The sequence below is a fragment of the Colletes latitarsis genome, chromosome 7 (assembly GCF_051014445.1).
Source record: "Colletes latitarsis isolate SP2378_abdomen chromosome 7, iyColLati1, whole genome shotgun sequence".
NCBI lineage: Eukaryota > Metazoa > Arthropoda > Insecta > Hymenoptera > Colletidae > Colletes > Colletes latitarsis.
The window spans coordinates 6659474-6682698 of NC_135140.1; the positions used below are offsets into that span (position 1 = coordinate 6659474).

The 23225-nt window shown below is 39.2% G+C and overlaps 1 protein-coding gene across 21 annotated transcripts in view; it reads right to left on the reverse strand.

Moving 5' to 3' along the window:
* Positions 1-23225, reverse strand: part of LOC143343149 (protein muscleblind) — a 562363-nt gene that overhangs the window by 96241 nt on the left and 442897 nt on the right. The window contains exon 1 of one of the 21 annotated variants that reach the window (XM_076767721.1): positions 15337-15359. The exons of 19 other annotated variants lie outside the window; for them this stretch is intronic. Coding sequence is in view for 1 of the 2 variants with exons in the window: in XM_076767735.1 (XP_076623850.1) it covers positions 15393-15410 (18 nt within the window). In the remaining variant the exon portion in view is untranslated. One more of the 21 variants, XM_076767735.1, reaches the window with a different exon arrangement.

The window sequence follows — 23225 nt, forward strand, 5'->3', positions numbered from 1 at the left end:
GTGGAATATATTTTAAATAAAAATGGAAAGTCCAGCGAACGAAAGAGAAATGGGCCGCGTCGTGGCGACAAACGCGTTGCCGTGGCTTTCTCTTTGGTCCGTGGAACACCTTCGCGAATTTGTCGTCGTCTTCCGTGCACGTTTCCATGCGGTTCCGAAAGCAGATTTAAAAGTGCACTTCGCGGAGTTTCGCGTAGCACGCTCGAGTACGCGAATACCTCGGGGCGATTATAAAAGGCGCAGGAACGCCACGGCCAAGACTTTAAAGTGCAGGATACACTTACGTCTCTGGACCACGACCAGGTCGGAGATGAAGCTGCGTCGGGAGGGTGTGCGAAGGGGGTGTAACCCGGCACCGGAGGAAGGGTGAACGAGACAGAAAGCAACAGGTTGCAAGTGGAATTCGCGAATGTCATCCGAGGGAAGACAGGTGGCTCAAGACGATCTGTATCGATCTTCTTATAAGCATTTAAATTAGAAACGTATCCATTCGATTTTCTCTTGTGCACTATCCTCCCCTCTCCCTTCTCCCTCGCGAAGAATAGACAGCCGTCAAATTGAAATTAACTCGAGACACGCTTTTGCTGTTAGCATTTCATTTTCAGATGAAATCTGAGAAACGACCGGGGTCCGCTGAAATTATCGAACGATTTCGTAAATCTGCGTATTATCGATCCGAAAGTAACTCACAGAGTGGCTGTCTGTGACCAAATTTGTTCGACGACGCCTGTTCCGATGGAAATTGATCAGTTTATTTGAGAGAAAACTCGTTCTGTGTCGATCTTGATATATCCAAATCGTTAATGATTTTGAAGAAGTTTAATATTAATGCTAGAATGCTTGAAATTACACAGAAGTTATAAATATTATACATGATGTTCCCAGTATCCTCATATTATTTATATTTGTAATTGAATTCACTAAATACGTATTTAAAGTATTTCTATATTTTATCTACTTTAACGTGTTACTTTAGTTCACGACTATTTAGTTACTGAAATACAATTGCGTTGTTTGACTACGTGCAATATACAACAGTATTAATTGTGTATCCACCTTCATGAAATAAGATGTACTTCAATTATAGAATAATGGTTATCGTCATATTATTACAATTTTTACATTCAATTATCCTGATTTTATACTTGTTTTATACTTTATAGTATGCAATTACTCGTACACGTATACTATAATAGCGATTCACTATAATTCTTATGAATTCGTTTCATTTATTTTTACCAAATATTCTTTATTATAATTTTGTTACTTCTATTTACGAAGTAGCTTTTCTTTGTCTTTCTTTTTGTATAATATTAATGAGCAAATAATGCCCAATTACAAAATCGAGTTTCACTCATTTTTACTAAATGTTACTTCCATCTACGAAATAGTTTTTTTTTTTTTCTTACTCTCACTCATATTCATACACGGTGATTCACTGTAATTGGACAGAAACTTATTTTCCATCAATTATTTCCATTTATTTTAAATTTTATTTTTATTACACTTGCTTCTATTCACAACGTAGTTCCTTTTGTTTTATTTTTGTTACATATTAGTGGACTAGTAACACACGATTATAAAACCGATAAATATAATATAAACAGTATAAAATAATAATAATGCCAACAATATGCAACGTTCCCCAAGCGGTCACCCATCTTGTCCCGATCGCGGCCAACGCAGCTTAACGTGCTACGATCGTTGACAAGTTTTGTTCATCTATAGTGTACCATTATTATAGCACACGAATACAAGTGGGATTAATTGTATACGTCAGTACACGCACAATATAGTACTGATAACAGCTGGAAATTGCTCATAACTATTATTCCCGTAATATTTCCGAACACGAATACATATTCGACGGTTCTGTAAATTCAAATTGCGGAACATCATTTCCCCGGTACCACCGATTCATCTTTCTAAGTGCATTCGCGCACGATTTCACAGGATACGAGTATTACCCCGAGTCTTTGTGCGAACCCCCAAGCCAGCTAGAGCGTAATTTACTTTTACCCGATTCGAAATGTAAACGTATCTTTAATCCTTTGCACGTGAGAACGTGCCGCAATCCGCTCCCCTAGGTTAGCTACTTTCCCAAAATCGCTGAATTAGTCAGCGTTTCGTATACATTTCAGAAACACGGATAAAGCAATTTGTACATTTTCCTACAAAGTAATTTATTAAAAAAGTCGTTTCGTCGATTTCATACGTTTCAACGCGACCTAAATAAACTCTACTGAAATATCTTTCTACATTTTTCACGGGTTATCGATCAAAGACGAGCAGAATTTTATTCGAACATATAACTCGCTACAGGAATTTATTCGTTACCTTTATTTAATCGAACATTCAATCGAGTGTGATCGTAAAATTTAGATCGTAATTTCAATTTTCAATAAAAATTTGGTATCCAACTGTCGCGTTGAGCAAAATATGATCCGATTATGCTTGCCACGATTACTTCCATAAACTGGATAGTAATTGCATGGATAATTGCGCGGTAGTTACATGGTGCAACGATCTACGATTATGATAACGGCAATTACGCGATAACTACCGTATAATTACAACGTAATTGCAGTGCAATTATTTTGTACAGCAGAACATTGGTTATCGGAACTCCGTTTATCTGAATGTTGATTATTACGAATGATCATCATCGGAACACAAAATGAAACACACGAGTACAAAGATCTTGCAAGAATGTACAATTTCACGCCTTGAACTTATATTCGATCACATGTAGTGCATTAAATTTGTTCTCTCTTTAAATCTTTTTAAAGAGTGTTTACTACCTTTTTTTCCACTTTGGTGCAAAAAGGAATCAGCTCTAATATTTAATTTGAATTTATTAGAAAAATGGGCATAGGTTTTTCATAAACTATACTAATTGTAATTGTTATTGAATCAGTTGTCTACACTGTATTATCTGAATACTCTAATATAGTTACCCGTTCGATAAATCACTATCGTTATTCCAGCCAAGATTTCCCAGTTTCCTCTAATTTTTGTACATCGTTGAGTTAAATCCGAATCGAGATAGAAAATTAAATAACGCTCAAAAGAATGGAATGAATAACTTACTTCTGACGCTACGCGAACGAATTCTAGGCGTCCGACTGCATTTTCTCTGGGTAACCTCGTCTCCCCCTCCCCTACCACCCACAGGGGAAGACTATCCTTTTGATGCTCGCAACGACTCGTTATCACGGGGGTACTTTATCCACCGATAGCGTTACTCTTGAATTCGCCGGGAATTCCGAATTAATTGAGCCTCAAGTTCCACGAGTTTACCTTCGCGATAAATCCGCAAAATCGCCGGGAGTTTTAATGGAAACGCGAGCACGCCAGCAGTTTCGTTTAATGACCTTCGGTCAAATAAATTCGCCTGATTTTACAAATGAGTCCGAGCCGCCGCCGCCGCCACGCGGTACAATATAATTGAATCGAATTATTATACGGACCGCGTGATCGTGGCCAACGGTGCAAATGAGTGGTGGATTTTTCTGCTTGCTACTTTCGGCCGTTTCCGTCGGGAAGTTCGTTAATTCGACGTTTTAAAAATACCGAGGAACACTGTTTACGTAATTAACCTCTCTGGCGAACGGGTCGTTGTTTGTGACAAATCGTGGAAATCGCGATGCAATTTCGACGCGGCAACTCATCCGTTTTATTAACTGGTCTCTCCTTCTCTCTCCCTCCACGGGTCTCTTCCTACTACTCGTTTAAACAAATTAATTCGCTCGTATAAACGATCGCGTTGCGGGGTTCTATCGATGTATACTACATGCCAAAAGTTTCGGGATCCAACGTTGGACGCAATGCGACCAATCTCTTGTCAGAAATTTCCAACTCGCGCGGTGGTATCTCCAGGATTGGATATGTTAATATTTTGAAACGACGTTTGAAAGATTTTTCGCCAATTCTTTCCACAATATCCACTTTTCGTGACAGCTAAGTTTCATATTTTTAGTGTAATGTAATTTTAGGTACAAATTTTATTTTATTCTAGTTACATTTTATGTACAGTTACTTCCCCGCGATTATAGAAATTCTACGAAGAAACTTGTGAATATTCTTTCCCATTTATTTTGACCAAATGTTGTTTATTACTGTGTTTGCTTTTATTTATGAAGTAGTATTTTTTTTTTTGTTTAACATTACCGGATAAGTAATGTACAGTTACAAAATCGATAGAGAGATATTATTATATAAACGTTATATAATGATAATACCCAACCAGTCACCCATCCCAAAGTACTGTATTTGACCGCGTCCAACGCAGCTTAACGTCGATAATCAGGCGAGAGCCATTCAGAAATTCAAAAAGATAGAATAAAATCGATAAATAAAACTGATTTTTCTATCTGTATCATATGGCCTCCAACTAAAAACATGCAATTATATTAAAAAAAGTTGCACTCAAAAACTTTACAGTTTTTTCGAGATACAATCCTACTGCGTGATTCACCCTCTATATTCCACCCTCTTTAAGGTATAAACAAAAAAAAAAACCTTACTCGAATTTAATTAAGCGTTCTTAAGCAGCGTACGGCCTCCACTGTATTCGACGCTAAGTCTGACTTTGATATAATCGTGAAAGAGTTAAAAGGAGGAACTGAATATTATCGAAGGGTTGTTTTTCGATGGTGATCGATTCGAAGTTCTCAACGGCCACGAAAAACGTCTGCAAGTACCTGATAGGTAAATTCCGCGAGTCCACGACGGGGCCTCTCGCAGTATTTCTAGCGGTTTCCGGTTGCTCGTCGGGCGACACGAAGCACTTCGAAGGGATGGTTTCATCCCCCCAGCGACGGGGGTAGACAGTCCGTACGCCGGTACGACAGTACGGCAGTATTTATGGAAATGAACCGAGGTAGTTTGAACCCTCTTTTCGTCCAGCGTTTCGTGCTATCCCGCGTATACCTTCCCCTACCCCCCGAAACTCGAACCGTTCATCCCCTATCTCAGTCCGCCGTTTCTTCCCCTAACCTCGCGCGACGTTCCACCCTCCCTGGTATTCTCCTATCATTTTGTTCCCTTTTTCTCCCCCGCTGCCTTCTAACTTCTCTCAGCCGCGGGTCCGTGTCCCTGTTTCGCTGAAGAAAATCCAAGCCCAGCTGCCGTCGCTGTTTGCCCACCTAATTACGCGGAATTCATAAGTTACGGGGCAGCACGCGTGCCGGCGGCTCCGTTACTTTTATTCTTATACCATAATTTAGGTCGACGGAGAAAGGGGGTGGAAAGGTTTCTTCTCTCGAGCCAACCCTCCCCCGGTAGCTCGTCCTCGCGCGTTCTTTTTCCGCCAACGCTGCCCGGGAATATATTCGCGACATAAATAATTCGAGCATTATCAACCATTCAGGAACCCTCGACGTTCGACAAAGATGACGAAATTGGCACGATAGAACTTTTCGGAAACCTTGGTTCACCTGGGGTCCTGTTATCACGAACACAATAAACAATAATAGGCGATATTAATTTTAATGTATTTTTATCGAGTAGTACAAAATATTTATGGTTTCGAGAAAAGTTGTATAATAGTGATCATTTTTTGAGCGAGTGCAACGATGCACCAGAAAAATACAAATTCTTTTTTTAATAGTATTGCATGTTTTTTAGTTGCTCGTATCGATTCCCCAGGTCATTCTGTGTAAAAGATTGTTAGAGTAACATGGTAAAAAAATTAATATTTCGTGAGATATGGCTAGCGCTGTCTTCAGATCTGAATCCTTTGGACTCTTTTTTATGGGATTACTTCAAAGTTGAAGTACATTCGCGATTGTTTCTGTGAAAGAACGTATGTAACTACAACGTTTCAATATAAACAGTGGGTAGTTTAAGTCTGTTACGATAAACATTAAGAAACGATGCATGATCTGGTAAGGATGAATGAACGACTCAGTAAAAATGTGAAATATCTCGCGAAATATTGATTTTTTCAACACGGTGACCTAACGATTTTTCTTTCAGAATGACCTGGGGAATCAAACAAAAATATGCAATTCCATTAAAAAAAAAATCTGCCTTTTTCTGGTGCATCGTTGCACTTATGAAAAAAGGTAGATACTACTATAGTTTTCTAAATGAATAATAAACACTTCGTAAAAAATTACATTAAAAAATGAATTGTTCCGTAGTCTAATAACAAGTCGAATAAAGAAAAATCCGACATCGCCGACAGAACAGAACACTCAAGGGTTAAATATTTTGCCAATTATTGGCGCGCCAAGGGAATCGTACCGAAATTGAGAATCTTATTCCGCGGGATTCTACACTCGTTCTAAAAACCGTAGCGCGGGCGGACTTTATCGTTCACTTAAACGAGAAACAGCGGCCGCGGGGATGAGATAGAGGAGAAATAGAGAGAGAAACGAGAGGGCGGAAGAGAAATGGACGCGAGCAGAAGTCAAGGCGGAAAAGAGCCGCCCGTTAAATTATCCTTCCCCGCAATTATCGCGTTCCGTCTCGACTCCTCCGCGCTCTTCATATTCCTCTCCTCTCGTCTCCTCTCGGGCGACCGTTCTTCTTTCTCCCGTTTCTCGAGGATCTCGAACCGCGGGGCCTTCGCTCGCGGTAAATCAGAGCCCGTAATATCGCGTTCCGCCGTAATGCGCGTATACTCTTCCGAGTTTGTTTCAGTTGCCACTTTCGAACCGTATTATATTCCTTCGCGGGACCGTTTCTGTACGCTCGCCCCCTTTATTCCGGTAATTTCATCTCGAGAGCTAATTGCGCGACGACAGCCCGCCCGAGACGAGGAAATTAATCGCGGAATCGAAGCCATTTCTGTTTTCTTGCGCGACGATTGTCCCGAGAACTCCACTCATGCACCACGCATCCGAGCGAAATTCGGAGTGAAAGTTGAAAAATCATTTATCTTCTTACGACACAAGTTACAAAATATTGATTTGGCAACTATGTAATTGCAGATTTCACTTTATTGTTAGGTATATGTATGTATTCGAAACGTCAAACCCATATTGTTGTCTGATAGTATTTTAATCGTCATTTAGAAAAAAACACTGTATCGATTGATTGTGTAGTTTTGTTACTCAGTTGCCAAACTAATATTTTGATATTGAATAATTAAATTTACCAAGTACACATACAAGTGGAATAAAAAATATTGTACAACACTATAGAAATCCATATAAAAGTCACGGTATAAACTGAACTTCTAACTAAAGAATAAAACGCTATACTAAACGTAATTAAATATTTCCAAGCACAGTATATAATCAAATGTAAATTTTGTTCTATTGTTTAGTAACTCTTTTACGAATACTTAACGAATTCTTCGCCAACAAATTTCTGATCTTTCCAGAAAGAATTTTGCATTTATATTTTCAGAAAATAGTCTCCAAGAGGCAGTTCTCGAACGCGCGTTTTATTTTCTGCAGTTTAAAGAGTTACGACAGAAGCTGACAGAGGCCCGATAACAACGCGCGTTTGAACAAAATGGACCTCGGTGAACCATAAACGTGAAAAAATATTTAAGGCGTGCATAAATTTAGCAGCAAGCGTTCGCGTAGATTTTCCGTGGCTTACACTTTTACCGAAACAGATACATAAACAAGCGGGTATCTTCGCCGAGGGCACGGAGTTGGTAATTTTGAAACAGTTCCCGGCGAAGCTGCAACAATTTATAGCGCTTCTGTAACGGCAGGTGCTTTCGAAGTTTCGAAATCTCATAGGTCTTCCCATAGAAGTACTCGTATTATTCGGAAACGAACACGGGTCTGGCTTTAATTTTGATTTCGCCAACGAGATAAGTTCATCGCGAAACAAAGGCCACTTCTCTTGCCTTCTATAATCGCGCCCGTTGCAATGAAAACTCGATTTCCTTCTGTTCTTGACGGACGATCGTTTCCGTGCTTCGTTTTTTAATCACGCGAAGAGAACAGCTGACACGTTCGCGCGGAATACGCTCGAGCACGACACGATGCATAATATAAATGGGGAGGGGGAGGGAATCCGACCATCGATTTATAGGCTACTCGAATCAGTTTTAGGTTTGACGCGATCGAAACTTGCAATCGGATAATATAAAATAAAATTTAGAACGAACAACGATGACCAAAAGCAAGTCTTCGATAAACAGAATAGAAAATCAAATTCGAATCGAAGAAATTAATAACGAAAGTAGCGTGTAATGTTTGACTGAAAAATAAGAGAAGAATTATTTTTTTTTTTTATCAACAAACGAATATATTTAGAAGTAATTGTTTTATAATATGAAACGAAAATTGAATATCTATCGTTTTTAGGTGAATTTGAAAAATAATAAAGTTTTATTTTCTTCCGATATCTAATGCGGAAAAGAGCAGAACGTTAATCAACTTAGAGAATATTAATTCTTGTATTTCTGGTTGATTCATTCCGTAAAATAAATTCCATTTTTACGTTCGTTTTACTGCCTCTTAGACTTCCGGGAAGTTTTCTCGTAAAATCACAAGGTAATCAAAATGAAAACTTTACATGAATTCCACAATTCTTTCCTTGAATTATTTAACCCAGTACTTCCTTCGCGTCCTTTCTTATTTTCAAGATTATTTGGACCAATGATATTCGCTGGTTACCGAAGAACCGTAGAATAAAGTGAAATTATGCTTATATGGGTATCTGTGTGTTTGTGCTCGACAAAATATCGTCGCTATGTTTTCTTCGTAAGACGAGTATCTCAACGTTTACGTTTTATCGCTCCGTTCAAAGTGTGTTTCTTCTCTCGGTGGATTCGAGCATTCGTCATACTTTTTTATTTCTCTATTTAAAACATCGGTGCAATGACGAACCGGCGCTCGTACAACAGTTTGCCGTGAATATTCATAGACGCCCGAGTGAATAGAACTGCGCATGACAAACGATCTCAATCTTCGGCTGAATTTCATTCCTCGATACTGCATAATGGGAAGTCACTCGGAGCAAATTGGATGCGGCGAAGATGAGTGGCGTTCGCCATTCATGTTGACTGTCGAATCAGAGAAAGGGAAAGAAGAGACCCGTTACTCGCCCCGGTTATCAATCTTTGTCCCGTCGTGAGAGCCATCCACCAATCACTTTCCGTCGTATGTAACATATTTGCAAAATTGCACCGCTCCGTGGAAACGTACGATATCGCGATAATCGTGCGCAGAAGCCATCCGAAGTAAGTTATTTTCGTGCGACTGTCATTTTTCTTCCGTTTTCGATTTAACGGTAGCCAGACACCGGTTTTTTATTAATCTTCGTAATAAAATTACATCTTTGCCCCTCTTCGTTTTGAATAACTTCTATTTTCGACTGACGGAGGATGGAGGCTTATTTTTAGTTTTAAAAACGGCTTATGAAGAATAAGGGTAAAACATCGGGCGGAGATTTCGATGAGTTTGGATCACTTTAATTGTTAAAGTGGAATATTACAAGCGTTGATTGATTTTTTATCCTCCTAGGTGTATACTTCGAATACTTAAGTGAATAAACAGTTCAAATGTAAATATTATGCTATAATTTTATTATATTTTTGGTATTAAAGGTCACCTGAAGGTCACGACTCAAGCACATTCAATATTATATTCAAATATAAGCTTTCTTGATAAAAAATAACGATGAATTTTTCTTCTATGGTATTCTTCCTTCGATGCCATATAAATTATGCCATTAAAAATGTATACTAGTATACTCATTTCAAAGCTCTTCCTAAATCATGTTATACTAGACAAAAAACATTTTCAAAACCACTAGTAACCAGAATAAATTAAGTTGATCAAATTACACGGTCCACCCTATCTAAGGGTTCAGACAAGAGTATATCCTGATAGTTAAACAATTATATTGCGACCTTTAGAGAATTAATTCTCGATAAATCGACTTTAACGGACCACTGGTAACTAGAAAAAATTAAGTCAAGTTCACCCTGTACACTGGCTCAAAGTAGCAACATTTCGAATTACATTTTTCAAAGATAATTTAAATAGCCACACATGATTCTATAAACTCCAGACAGATTATATAATAGACAGACATTTCTCAATTGATCGCTTTAAAACCGTTGTGCCCTAAATATGACGAAAACTATAGCATGGCCCACACGTTCAATTAACCATTGAAATAACTTTGTCATTAGCGAGATATTTTTATAAAATGGTTTTAATTCCTTTTTGGGGGAATTTCCCGTTTCCCTGCGAAGGTTCGTTAGAGATCTCGTTGCATACTTCTCGCGGAGGAAAAATCGCCGCCGTCTAAGGGTTAAGGCGGCCACGGGGGAGGGGCGGGTGGGGGCCAGAGAAATCGAGGGTGCGTTGGTCGGGACTTATCTGCGGTGGAAAGAGAGAATCGAGCACGGAGCACGGGTATATACCCCAGGGGTATGATAGTCGTACGATGTATGGTTATTGGGCGGCTGGCGGCATCGATTCTCACGACGAGGGAGCCACAGATCACCCGGAAACTGAAACTCCCGCCTTCCTTCGGCTTCCGCCGCCCCTCCGTAGCCGGAGCACATCGCGCTTCCATCCGTCGGCTAAATACTTTATTAGGAAGTTACACCGTTCTCCCTTGGCGCTTTGGATTCGAATTCAGCCTCGAAACGGAAACCGATCCGTCGAGAACCACTCGAGGACGACGTCGTTCACCAGGTCCGAGGAATTTCTCTGCGCCCCCGCTGGGGAACGAACGCGATTCCAATTTTCTCCCGGTATCCCCTTCGTCCTCGACCGCTGCACGCTACTCTATTTTTAACCCTTTCAGTCATTCGCGTGCCTTTGATCAGACACGAACAATATTTGTTCAATTTAAAATTTTAGTAATGATTCGTAAAATGAACATCGCTTTTCTCCGAAGGGAACTTAAGTTGAAAAGGATAGAGATGCTCAAGTTATGAATTACGTCTCGAGGGTCATTTTAAGAATCATTACTTGTATATTAGGCATACAAATAAGTAATCTCAACACCTCTTCTAATTGTACAACTTCCAGATGGTACTAGAGATACTGATTTCAGGAATGTATGCATAGAAACGCTGGACCATACAGACGAAGATACAGTAATGATTCTTAAAATGAACTCCAACATGGAAGATCTCCCTTAGAAACCAAAAACAATGCAAGCTGAGGCAATTATATTTTACTCATGTAAAATGATTAGAAACATATGGTCTTGAGCATAAAATAAACAAAACGTATTATTCATTTCGCTGTACGAAAAAAGTACACGCCAACCCCGAAGCGATGTTCATTTTACGAATCATCACTGTAAAACTGCAACTGCCTCGAACTGTCCCCAGAAAGTATTCGATGTACAATTTAAATATTTTTAATATTAAATTATAGACTTTCTTAAATGTTTCGCGCGTATAAGGCTGGTCGAAAGAAGAGAAATTATTCAGCGTGAATTTGTAACGCGCGTGGGCCGTTTAATACCGAGTGGATATGAGGTCAATTGCTCGGCAATACCTTTCGTCGTCGAGTATACAGAGTTTGTCAACCTTCTCGTGTTTGCGGATCCGTAAGTAATGCGAGAGCCGGGTACGACGCGAATAGAAGGAGAGATCCGTTCGCGTGCATTGCCAATAACGACGACTGGGAACACACCAGACCGTCAACACAAAGTTTGCCAACATCCGTCGGATCCATCGCCTTCAGCATCCCTCGATCGATCGGATCGCCTAATTGTCCGTGCCTCGGGATCGTTCTGGAACGTCTTAGAGCGTGCAGTTTGGAGACAATCTACTCGACTACCTCGAAGCTTTTGTCTCGTCCCTCGAGCCAACCACAACCGGTCGATTTACGCTGTTCCCTGGATCGGGAATGCATTCGACTCGTTGGATCCCCCTTTAAATTCAATCCTGTCGTAATCACACAGCCGTGCGCGAATCGCATTGCTCGCGAGAAACATTGTCGAACGTGATATCCTATAAAATGCCTACCAAAAACGATGGATATTGAAAAGCGCCTCTTATCGAAGTAACCGTTTGGTAAGACGATCGTGACATTTTCTAGGGGCTCTCGTATGAGAAAAGACTCGAACGCTGACCTTTGTCGAGCGTTCGTAATCTTACGAGATTAGGATGTAAGTAGAGATTATTACCGGGCTTAGTACAGTCTACGGAGATTACGCGTTAGAAACTTAAGAACCGTCGCGCGGTGATCGATTTCATAAATCTAGGACGAAACTGGAAAAATTGCATAAGATCTGTATCGTGTTCCTTCGGTTGTCTCGCGAACGTTTAATATCTAACCTCTCTGTTCCTCATGATTGGTCGAACAATTTTTTATTGTGTGGAATATTTTGTACGAAACCTGGGCTATAATTTAAAAATAGAACGCATTATTTTCTCGAGTAATCGGTGAAAAATTACTGTTATTCGATAAATGATTTGCAACTGGCCAATAAGAGTCACGATTATTTTTTAAATTTGAAAAAGACGAATACTCGAAGAAAGTAGGAATTGAATTACGCCCACCTAGATTTGTAAAATCGATCTCTGGGCGTCGACTGGAAAGCTGACGTATGTATGCGAACGCGGTGCCAAGGTGATACGTTTTACGGCAAAATATAGAGAGCATTTTAAATGGTGGAATGAGTGGCATTAAGTAAGCATTCGACCTTTGAAATATATTACTAGAACTAGTTAAAAGTTGGGGTTTAAAACTGCAGTAAACAGGATATGTAAATTTAAGTCGTCGCTGCGATGCAACATACGATAAACGATAATATATGGTGTACTTTAAACGGTGGAATGAATGGTAGAATTAGGTAGGGGCTACACTTTCGAAAAATACTACTAAAACAAGTTAAACTGACTACTATTAAAAATAGCAGTAAACTGGGTTAATTAAACTCAAGGCTAAAATACTACATATATTTCCACTGAGAATATCGAACAGCCCCTAATAGAGAAACGAAGCTATTAAAAATTTTACTCGTACAAACCGTCTCCCTATATTATTTTCTACTCGTCGTCAAATAAATACAATTCGTTTTTCTAAAGCAATAAATCCTATTTAATAGAAGTAAACACAATTGTTTTATTTTACACAGTAATTATTTTATTAAGATTAAAATAGAATACGTCACTTCTGGCGATCAATTGTAAAAGAACCAACCCTTAATTATTAAGCAACAGTTCGAATCAACCGATTTTCATTTCTTTAAAGAAATTCGCAGAGCAATGTACAGAATTCACAACGATAAAAACGACTGAACTCATAAAATAAAATGCTGTATTTATATACTGGAAATAAATAGACTGTGTTTTTAAAAGGATAAAGTGTTACGAATTTATAAAAATTCGGTTAGTGATAACGTTTGATAGAAGCTGATCTTGGTGGTCGAATTACCAAGAAACAACCGTTCCAAGTGAAAAGGAAATCAATGGGAAGTTTTATATCGAGCCAGACTGCACGAACAGCGATCGTTAGACGAATCGAGTAGAGTTCTTTGAACCGATGAGTCTAAATTTCATGGTTTTGAAAGTAACCGTCGGATTTATGTTCGACGGTCCGCCGAAGAAAAGATGCTTCCAGATTGCTTCGTACCGACAATGAGGCAAGCAGACAGTTCGATAATGGCGTGGGGATGTTCCGGTGCACAAGGGATAGGAGACTCGTTCGGAATCGATGGTATTATGAAGAAAGAGGAATATAAACGGATCTCATGCGAACATGCAATCCCATTAGGAGCACGATTAATGGGCAAATAATTCATTATGCAACGGGACAACCAAAACACGTTTTCAAGATGCTCGAAGTATATTTGGAAACTGGAAAAACAAGGAAATATATAACAAATATGCCACGGTCCCCGTAATAATTAATGGGATTTAAAATTCAATGAATGGGTTTCCAAAAAGCAGAAATAAAAAGAAATTTCTGATAAAGGACGCTTTCATAAATATTTATTATTTTTCTAAAATGCACTTATAATAGAATGTTGTCTCGGTGTATACGCGAGCAGCGATCGATTAGTATAGTATTTTCAACGAAACTTTTACGTAATGCACGAAAGTGGGTCATTTCTTTAAAGGTCGAAGGGCGCTCGAAACTTTTGGCCGACGGTTCGCGTTGGAAAAATCCCTCCGAGCTTTTCACGTATGATTTCGAATAATCGTGTCTGGTATTTTCAACGTAATAATTGTAAGAGTGCATTTTCATTGTGAATGAATCGCGAGAGTATGTAATTTAGGAAACGGTAGATGAGTATAAATCGTGCGATCGTGGTCGGGCACTTTACGTAATTTACTACTACTCTATTGAAACATATACTCACTGACGTGTTTAAATATTTGTCAATTATTCCACGACCCCGTTTGCGTTTCCCGTATTCAGTACGATTAATCTTTGCAGGACTGCAATATTCCCTACGCGCAGGACGAAAACAAATTATTCATCGTCTATGGTGATTTTCTGCCGCACAAATTACCCGGCTAATTTTTATACTAAACCGTGATGATTTTCGAAAGTTTGTGCATATGTATTTCTCTCAGGAAATATTATAACTTAAAGGTACTAAATTTGACTTTACAAGGTTTATCATTAATTGAAAGACCTCAAATTTGAGTTCTTTTCTATCTTCTATTCGAGTCCTTTTTCCATTATAATTTGTTTCTTTCCATTTTACATAACACAACACATTTTTATTAAACTCGAGATCTACTCTTCTGCCTCTTCTGCTAAATACCACCTCGTTCTTCGCACAAAACATTTAAAATTAGCATCGCTTAAACTGGTTCTTTTCTCTAGCAACCTGTCCAAGGATCCTGACGCGTACGTTTCCTTTTCAAGTTGTTTCAAATATTGAAACACAGAGATATTGAAACCGCGAATGAATAACAATAAAAGCCAATGACGTCATGGATCAATGACGATTTGAAATTCTGTTCGTTCGATAAAAGAAATAATGCTTCGAAACGTTTAATAAATATTAATCAGTCGTAGGAATTACAATGATCCAACGACAACGATTTTCAAAAGATTTGCACCATATTGTCGATGTTGTTGAAAAATAACAGCTGCTGATTATCGTTTCGTTTCATTTGCGCTCGATCGTACGTACGTATAATGATCGTTGCTTCGTAGGGGCGTAGGAATGCAATCCGAGTAGTAATTTAAACACGCTGGATTTGAAATGGTTATTACAATACGCCCGAATACAGCGCGATCAATTATGTATTTACCTGGCGAATAGTCTAGTGTGTTATTAGTAATTACTCGCAGAGATACTATACGAGATGAATTATGGATCGACCGGATATTTCTATTTAAGTGAAACGTCCGCGACTGCACGTGAAACGACCGCTAATCCATTGATTATGATATTTTAGGTTCGAATTTGTATAAACTTCCCCTTTACCTCGTTTCGATCGTTTTCGTCTCACGTTGCGCGAGAAAGACGTTCTTCAAATAATGTTAATTTCGAACACTCACCTGTAACAGAAAAATAAATACAGATATGAGTACGCGATATTTACCTTTTATATTCAAATTAAATATTCGAATTTTGCGCAAAGAAAGGTAACACGTATCAGGAAAACACATTTAGGACTCTATTAGATCCTAAATCCAACATGTGCGTAATATTTATTTTACGTATTCAGGTTTCGGAGATTTCAACATTTCACATTTGCAGAAAATTTCATTTGCTCGAGTATTAATGTTTCTTTTATTTTAGCCTTTTTCTTTTGTTTTATACTGTTATAAAACTATGTACTGCATTCACAAACTTTGGTGTTGTTTGATATTTTATTTGGCAATAAGAACGGTACCAGCGTAAATCTTATAAATGGAATGAAAATTTGTAAAAGTACAAGGGGCAAATATTAACAACGTAAAAGTGACCAATTTCACAATTGCAGTAATTCTTGCATTTAAATTACAATATTGTGACCATTAATTCTACCAATCTGTGACCAATAATTAGCTTGAAAACAGAGTTAGGATATCGGATTTCATTTCAAGCTCAAGTCTTATAAAGTTCGATATAAAGGACTGTAGAAAACAAATCTTGCAAAGATTCAGTAACAAGAATGGTACCAGCGACCAAGCCTTTCAAGTTACAAACGTAGCAAGGACAAGAGTGTGTAGGTACAGAGTCAGCGAAGTGTAATCTTATAAATGAAACAAAAATTTGTAAAAGTACAAAATGCAAATATTATTAATTGCAGTAATTCTCACTTTTAAATCTCAATATTGTGACCAGTAATTAGCTTGATAATAGGGTTAGAAAATCAATTTTTATTTCAAGCTGTAGTTAATTGTATAAACTTCCATGCCTGCAGAAAACAAATCTTGCAAAGATTCAATAATAAGAACGAATGGCAAATCTTGCGAATAACGAAGGGTACCATCGACCAAGCCTCTCAAGTTGCAAAAGTGTACAAGTAGAAAGACTGCAAAACAAGTAAAAAACAATTTCTAAAAATTCAAGAAACAAATAACGCAATCTTGGAAATCTTGCGCGCCCAGTAATACTCGAAGGCAACAAAAATGGAGTCCGCTAAAGCCAGAAAGGGTATCGCGAACGTGAACGCGAACAATGGTAGGCAGCGAGTCCGGTTCTTGAATCCGTACTAAAAACACGGTCTTGAAAGCGGGGATTACAGCATGTCGCGTCGATAAACCTGTTCGTTCTTAGCGAATGGTCTCGTGGAACGATAGTCCATTCGGCGGTGTCTGCTCGGCGGGGAACTTACGGCCGCTGGAAAATTGTATAAAAGCGGGTGAACGGCGAAACGTGCCAAACGGAAAGACTCTCCAGGGACTTTTCCTCTTTTTCACGGGCGCGTTAACAGATCGCATAAAGATTACTAATGGAATCCATACGAGCGTATAAAAGTTGTTCGCCGCCGGCTGGCCTGGCCCGTCGTTCCCGGAAACGCGACGGCGGGGGTGTTTTGGTGGCGGTGTACATTAGCGAGTTTGCACGTATAGCCACGAGGGGGGAGAGGGTTGGCAACCAGCTACGTCAGAAACACACGGAGTCGGAGTGCATTTTAGCCGGATATCGCCGCGGCGGACCGAGTCTGGCTGATTGGAGAAAGCCCACGGGAGTCGTTTCGTCGTCGAGTCTTCGCCACGGTCTTTTTAGATTCTTATTCCACGTATCCCCTGCCACTCGTCCTCTCTCGTATGCCCGCCACTCGACCACCAGGATCGTTTTACGCGCCGGGTACACGTTTACACACGGAGAAACGCGTATAAATGGTGTACGTGAGGTCTGCGCGAGCCACCCAGGTACGCTTTTCGTTCGTGCAAGAGCTCTTGAAAATTTTACACTGTGCCCGACGGAGACAGGGCAGGGAGAGGGGGGAAGAATTTCGAGACACGGAACAGGAGCGGCAAGATCGTTTCGAAGGAGGCGAAACGTTCTCCGGGTAGCTTCGTTCGAATTTCGCGTCTGCGACGTTTTAATAAATTAAGCAGCCACCCTTTCTCCCTTCCTTCCGCGAATGGCTGAACCGGGAATCGTTTATGGTGCTTTCGGAATGAATTTGTTATTTCCCCCGCCGGCGGATGGCTCTCATTGACCTTTCCGCGCGCTCGTGCGAAGGAATAAATTTTAGATCGGCCGGTTTGTCCGTACTTTGCTCAATTTTTCAGTCCACGATGGCTCTTGAATTTTTCCTGAACGCTGTACCTTCGAATCGAACTGCGGGAACGCGGGAAGAAGCGCTTGGGAGAAGTCTCAAACAATTACGAGCGTTTCGTTCCCTTCGGAATAATTACTATCGCACGATCGACGAAGCGCGTGGAAAAGTATATGTCACTGGAGAAATTCTACTGCTTTTTTATTTCCACGTTTTCTGTTCTTTTAAAAAATTTACTTTGAACTTCGATGCTAAGAGGAATTTCGAGGCAGATATTTCCAACGAATTAATTCTGTAGATTTGTTCTTAGAAAGTCTCAGGATCAACATTGTTAAGGAGATAATATCGTGAATTCTAGCGGAGCTGTGCAATTACAAAAATTTACACGACAGTTGTGACAACGCGAAGGAATGTTTTGATTATCAATTGCTTAAACTTACGTCGATAGAAAGAGTGTGGAAGAGTAAATGACGCTGGAGAAATTCTACTGCTTTTTTATTTCCACGTTTTCTGTTCTTAAAAGCAATTTACTTTGAACTTCGATATCAAGAGAAATTTCGAGGCAGATATTTGCAACGAATTAATTCTGTAGATTTGTTTTTAGAAAGTCTCAGGATCAACACTGTTAAGGAGATAATATCGTGAATCCTAGCGGAGCTGTGCAATTACAAGAATTTACACGACAGTTGTGACAACGCGAAGGAATGTTTTGATTATCAATTGCTTAAACTTACGTCGATGGAAAGAGGACTGACCCTGACTCGTTTCCCTGAATGTTTGATAAACGTCGCCCTAATGAACTGTAATCCCATCGGACGTAGCCAGCCATACTTTCAAATTATCCGAGACAGCAACTTAATTAAGAGACTGGAAATGACTGGCCTATAACCTTTGAACACAATGGTCACGTCATGTTTGAACGACTAGGAGGCATCGATCGACGAAAGAAAGCAACGGGTGTACCAAGGGTAGACGACGAGGTTCTTTGCCTCGTAAGAGTCGTCGAACACGAGAAAATTTCTGATATAGTTTCACGGACGATTAGGTCATTTCACCGTGGCACCTATTATTACTCTGATCGTCGTTGATTCTACGATGGGTGGGCCGATGGTGCTTCCACGTAAGCTAATTGACGTAAGTTAATTATTAATCCCTTACGCCCCTGCTGTTTCGAGACGATATATCCACGATTGCTACTAATAATTCAAATCCCGCGCGAGTATGTCGCTTATCGCTACGTTTAATTTTGTATTCAACTTTGCATTTTGCGAGCGTTCTAATTTACTGGTTTCCAACCGAAGAAAATTTCTGCTCAAATTAAGCAATACGGAACAATTATTCTTCGACTGTTGTTGAACTTATGGGTTTGCCTTTTTAAATTGACCTTTTTGTAGATTTTCTATTTTGTTTTCTCAAATAACAAGAATAAAATCCGATGTGAATTATTTTGAAATAAGAATTCTATACTAAAGGTATCGATTCACGAGGAGAATTTATAGTGTAAAAAATGTTTAAATTATTTTCAAGCATGTTTCAGTCGATTTACGATATGAAGAATAGAAATATTCGATAATTGAACAGTGCACCAATATTCTATATTCCCGATGACGTTATTTGAAATTTTAGGAGTACTAGGGTTCTTTCGTTTAAAATTTTGAAACGCGTAATAAGTTTGAAGTGCCGGTCACCAGTGAGCACCGCGTTAACAATATGGATTCTTGGACGATTCCGTGAAAAGTCAGTTTCATTAGGACGCAGAGATATTAGTATGATAGTCGTGGCATGACTCGTCGATCACCAACCATATTTCTTAATTGATCAGCTCCAGAAAACGATTCGGAGCCAATGGGTATGTCGATGTCCGTTCGAGGGTCTCCATATTTCCAATAATCCTTCGAATTTTACTGAAATTACTAAGGAAACTTGCAATGAGTATAATAATCCTAGTACGTAATCGTTTGCTATGAACACGACCTTCAAAATTGGACGAATATATTTGATAAAATTTTCGTTCCGTCTTTCGTTAAAATTTATTAAATCTATTTAGACAATTTATCTATCACTTATTAATTTAACGAATTGGAATATCACAAATTGCACTTTTTTATTTTTCTGCGTCAGAATTATTATCGTTAGGCGTTACTAACAATAAAGTTTGTAGGTTAACCCATTTGCATCTTCGCTCTAAATGCTTTATAAATCAGAGATGCTTAACTGCAAAGTCTTTCAAGCTTTCAAACAAACTGTTGTTTACATTTAATCCAAAAATTATATATACTTCAAAAAAGAATCATTTTATATAATCTTATAACACAAATATTTATTTTTTTACGTAGTTGTACGGTAAGTAAACTTAAAATGCATACTACAGTTTTTTAATTAGTATGATAATCTTTAAAATGATCGATAAATAGTGGTACATTGCAAATGTCACGTTTGAATTGTCTTTCGCGTTGATATATAGTAATGATTCTTAAAATCAACCCCAGCCGTGATTCGTAGGTTGAACATTTCTATTCTTTTCTATCTCTTTTCATTTCTAATCGGGTAAAATGATTAAACTTAGAAACATGTGGTCGGAATTAATTTTCCTCGAACGAACATTCTATAATCTTGCACATAAAATAAACAAAACGTATTGTTAAATTATTTAACAATTATATTTGGTCCCATTTTATATTGAAAATTCTAATTTGAAATCCATGTTTTCAAGGACATGTATCAATATATACGTATAAAGTAATGATTCTTAAAATAAATCTCTGATGTGATTCGTAAGTTGAACATTTCTATCCATCCCAACTGAGATCTCCCTTGGAGCTAGTGAAGCGTGAAAGACGACATTTAGAAAAACAATACGATACTTAATCGAAAAGATAAAGGCTGTACGAAAAATGAACACTCTAACACCGGAATAATGTTCATTTTAAGAATCAATGCTGTGAAACTGAAAACCTGGTTCTAGAATTAATTTCGACGTCGCCTAACTTTCCCAAACTGTCCTCAAAAACGTATTCGAGACTGCCACGATGCAGAACACCAGTTCCAAACTACGCGCGCGCAAGAAACGGAGCTTTGCAACATTCTTCGCCCGATCTCGGTTAATTTATAACCAGCCGGAGACCTGGCAGCGGGCTGACCCGTTGCAAGAAGCCAGCCGATTCGCGTGCAGAGAAGACGACAAGTTCGATCCTCGTCGTGTAACCCGTGACTGCCAAGTATATCTCCGTGCTTCTATCTCTCTTCTATTTTCCTTCACGTTTCCCCCCCACCCCTTCGTTTTTTGCTATTTGTACACTGATCCAAGCCGAGATGTTGCAGGCAGCAGCGTCGTCGGCGACAACAGAAAATCTCAAATAAATCCTTTCGTAATTCCGCATCACTCCTTTCAACCAGTCCGGATTTCCACTACCCGCTTTTATGCCACTTCCACGCCCTTCGAAATCTCTCTTCCTCCCTCTCTCTCTCTCTCTCTCGACCGTTATCCGCCGCTCCTCCGTCTCGTATCTTCGTCTACCCTTTGGCCCTCCGCCGTCATATATTTTCTCCCTTAACCTCTCCTCTCTCCGTCGGATCTTTGTCCGCGTATACACTCGTCCGCTCGTTCCCGTTTCTCGTTCGCTTTTTCCGTACGGGGCCCGTCAATAGCGACTTCCTACCAGGAACATTCAACGGCCGCCATCATTACGATACCTCCGACCGACAGCATTCGAAACAAGGTTCGTCCCGGTCGTTTTGAAACAATTTTCGCTGCGACCAAGTGCTCCCGTCGGAATTGAATATTGTGAGGTCCTCGTGGGCAACGCTCGGAGGGAAAAAGTCGAAAAAAGAATAAAAAAAAAAAAAGAAAAAAAAAATGGAAGAAGCACCGAGAAAACAAATAGAAAAAAAGAAAAGAGAGAAGACACGACGCGTTCGTACCGCGAAACAGCCCGTGTCTCGTCGGGGGAGGACCGAATTTCTGGGGTTAGATGCTCGTCGTTTCAACCCCCTCGCGATAAATTCGGGTCGCGCGTTCGACGAGTGGACCCGGAAACGGGTGTATATTACACAGAAAAAATTAAAAGAACGACGACGCGACCCGACGCAATTGGAAGCGGCTGTGGTAACTCGTTTCTGGGGAGGGGCGCGTAGTTTTTTCTTCTTTTTCCACGAGACACCACGCTCGAGGAACGAACACGTTATTTCGCCGCTGAAGTTGCGGCTCGGTTTCAATTGGCACCCCCCTCCCTGGTGTCTATCGATATATTTTTGCTTCTTACCGAGCCTCCACTGTATCGCTATCCCGGGTAAGCAGCCCACGGAAATTTCTTCTTCCACCCCCGCGAGAGAGAAAAGCCGTGTTTCTAGGCCCGAGTTCTGTCACTCCTATCCGGCTTACGTTAAGCCAGTTTTTATCCTAAACCCTTATTCGAGGTTTATCGTGACAAGATGAATGCAATATGATATCAAAAGATGAAGGAACTCCATAACGGAGTACACAGTCCTCTTCAAAGGACGCCTATTCGGTCTCGCGACGCTCGCTTATTCGCTTCTTCGCGAATTTTATTGAAATCCCCCTCGAGACCGCGCGTGTATGTTTAAAGTGAAATTGCACGAATTCGATATCGAGTCGTCGATACGGCCCAAGACGATGTCACGATTAAATTCACTACGGCTCGATTCACTCGGTGACGCGGTTTTAGAAAACGTTCCTCCTCAAATATCGTATGTCGATCCTTTGCAGGGTCTTTCATAACGCGTGCTACTTAGCTAATCCAAACTAACGAAATTTTGTTCCTATAAAAACATCAGGGTCGATGATTTCTTAACAAAATTACAATTAAAAAATCTAAAAAATTAATGAATTGTTAACACAAATAAGTTAGTAGCTTTTTGTAAAGATGCATCAACTGATGCAATAAAACATATATGATTCTATTTAAGAAAGTGTTAATGACTTTTACACGTCCATCTACAAGAAAATTTGTTTCGTCAGACTGTGACACTCTCGAAACCCTGCAACTTCATCTCGAAACATTTTTCGTTAAGAGTAATAATAATTATTTAAAATCTAGATCATAATATATAGTAAACCGTCCTGTATAAAGACCATTTTTATCAATCACTTTTCGTTATCTATCAACTAGCTTCTGATTATTTAAATCCGAAACAGCCTCTATCACACATTAAACTATGAAAAACGAGAACTATTATACAGGGTGTTCAGCCACATCTCGGAAAAATTTTAATGGGAGATTCTAAAGACCAAAATAAGAAGAAAATAAAAAATATTAATTTCTTGATTGAGGCTTCGTTAAAAAGTTATTAACAAAATGAAATTCAAAAATTTCAAATTGTTCTGGAAAAATTATTTTTAGTTGTAGAGGGCAATTACAATCATTTTTGGTGAATAGACATACTCCCAAAATCCTACTCATTTTTGAGAAAAAAATTCGAGTAAGTGTAAAATTTTTCGGCGAAAAAAAAATTTCAAATCGTTCTAAAAAAATTATTTTCGGTTGCGAGGATCAAATACAATCATTTTTGGTGAATAGACATACCCCCAAAATCCTACCCAGTTTCGAGAAAAAAATTCCTTACCGAAAATATAATGTCTGACCATACCATTGATATGTTCCCCTGAAATTTCATGCGAATCTTTAAAATGTCATAA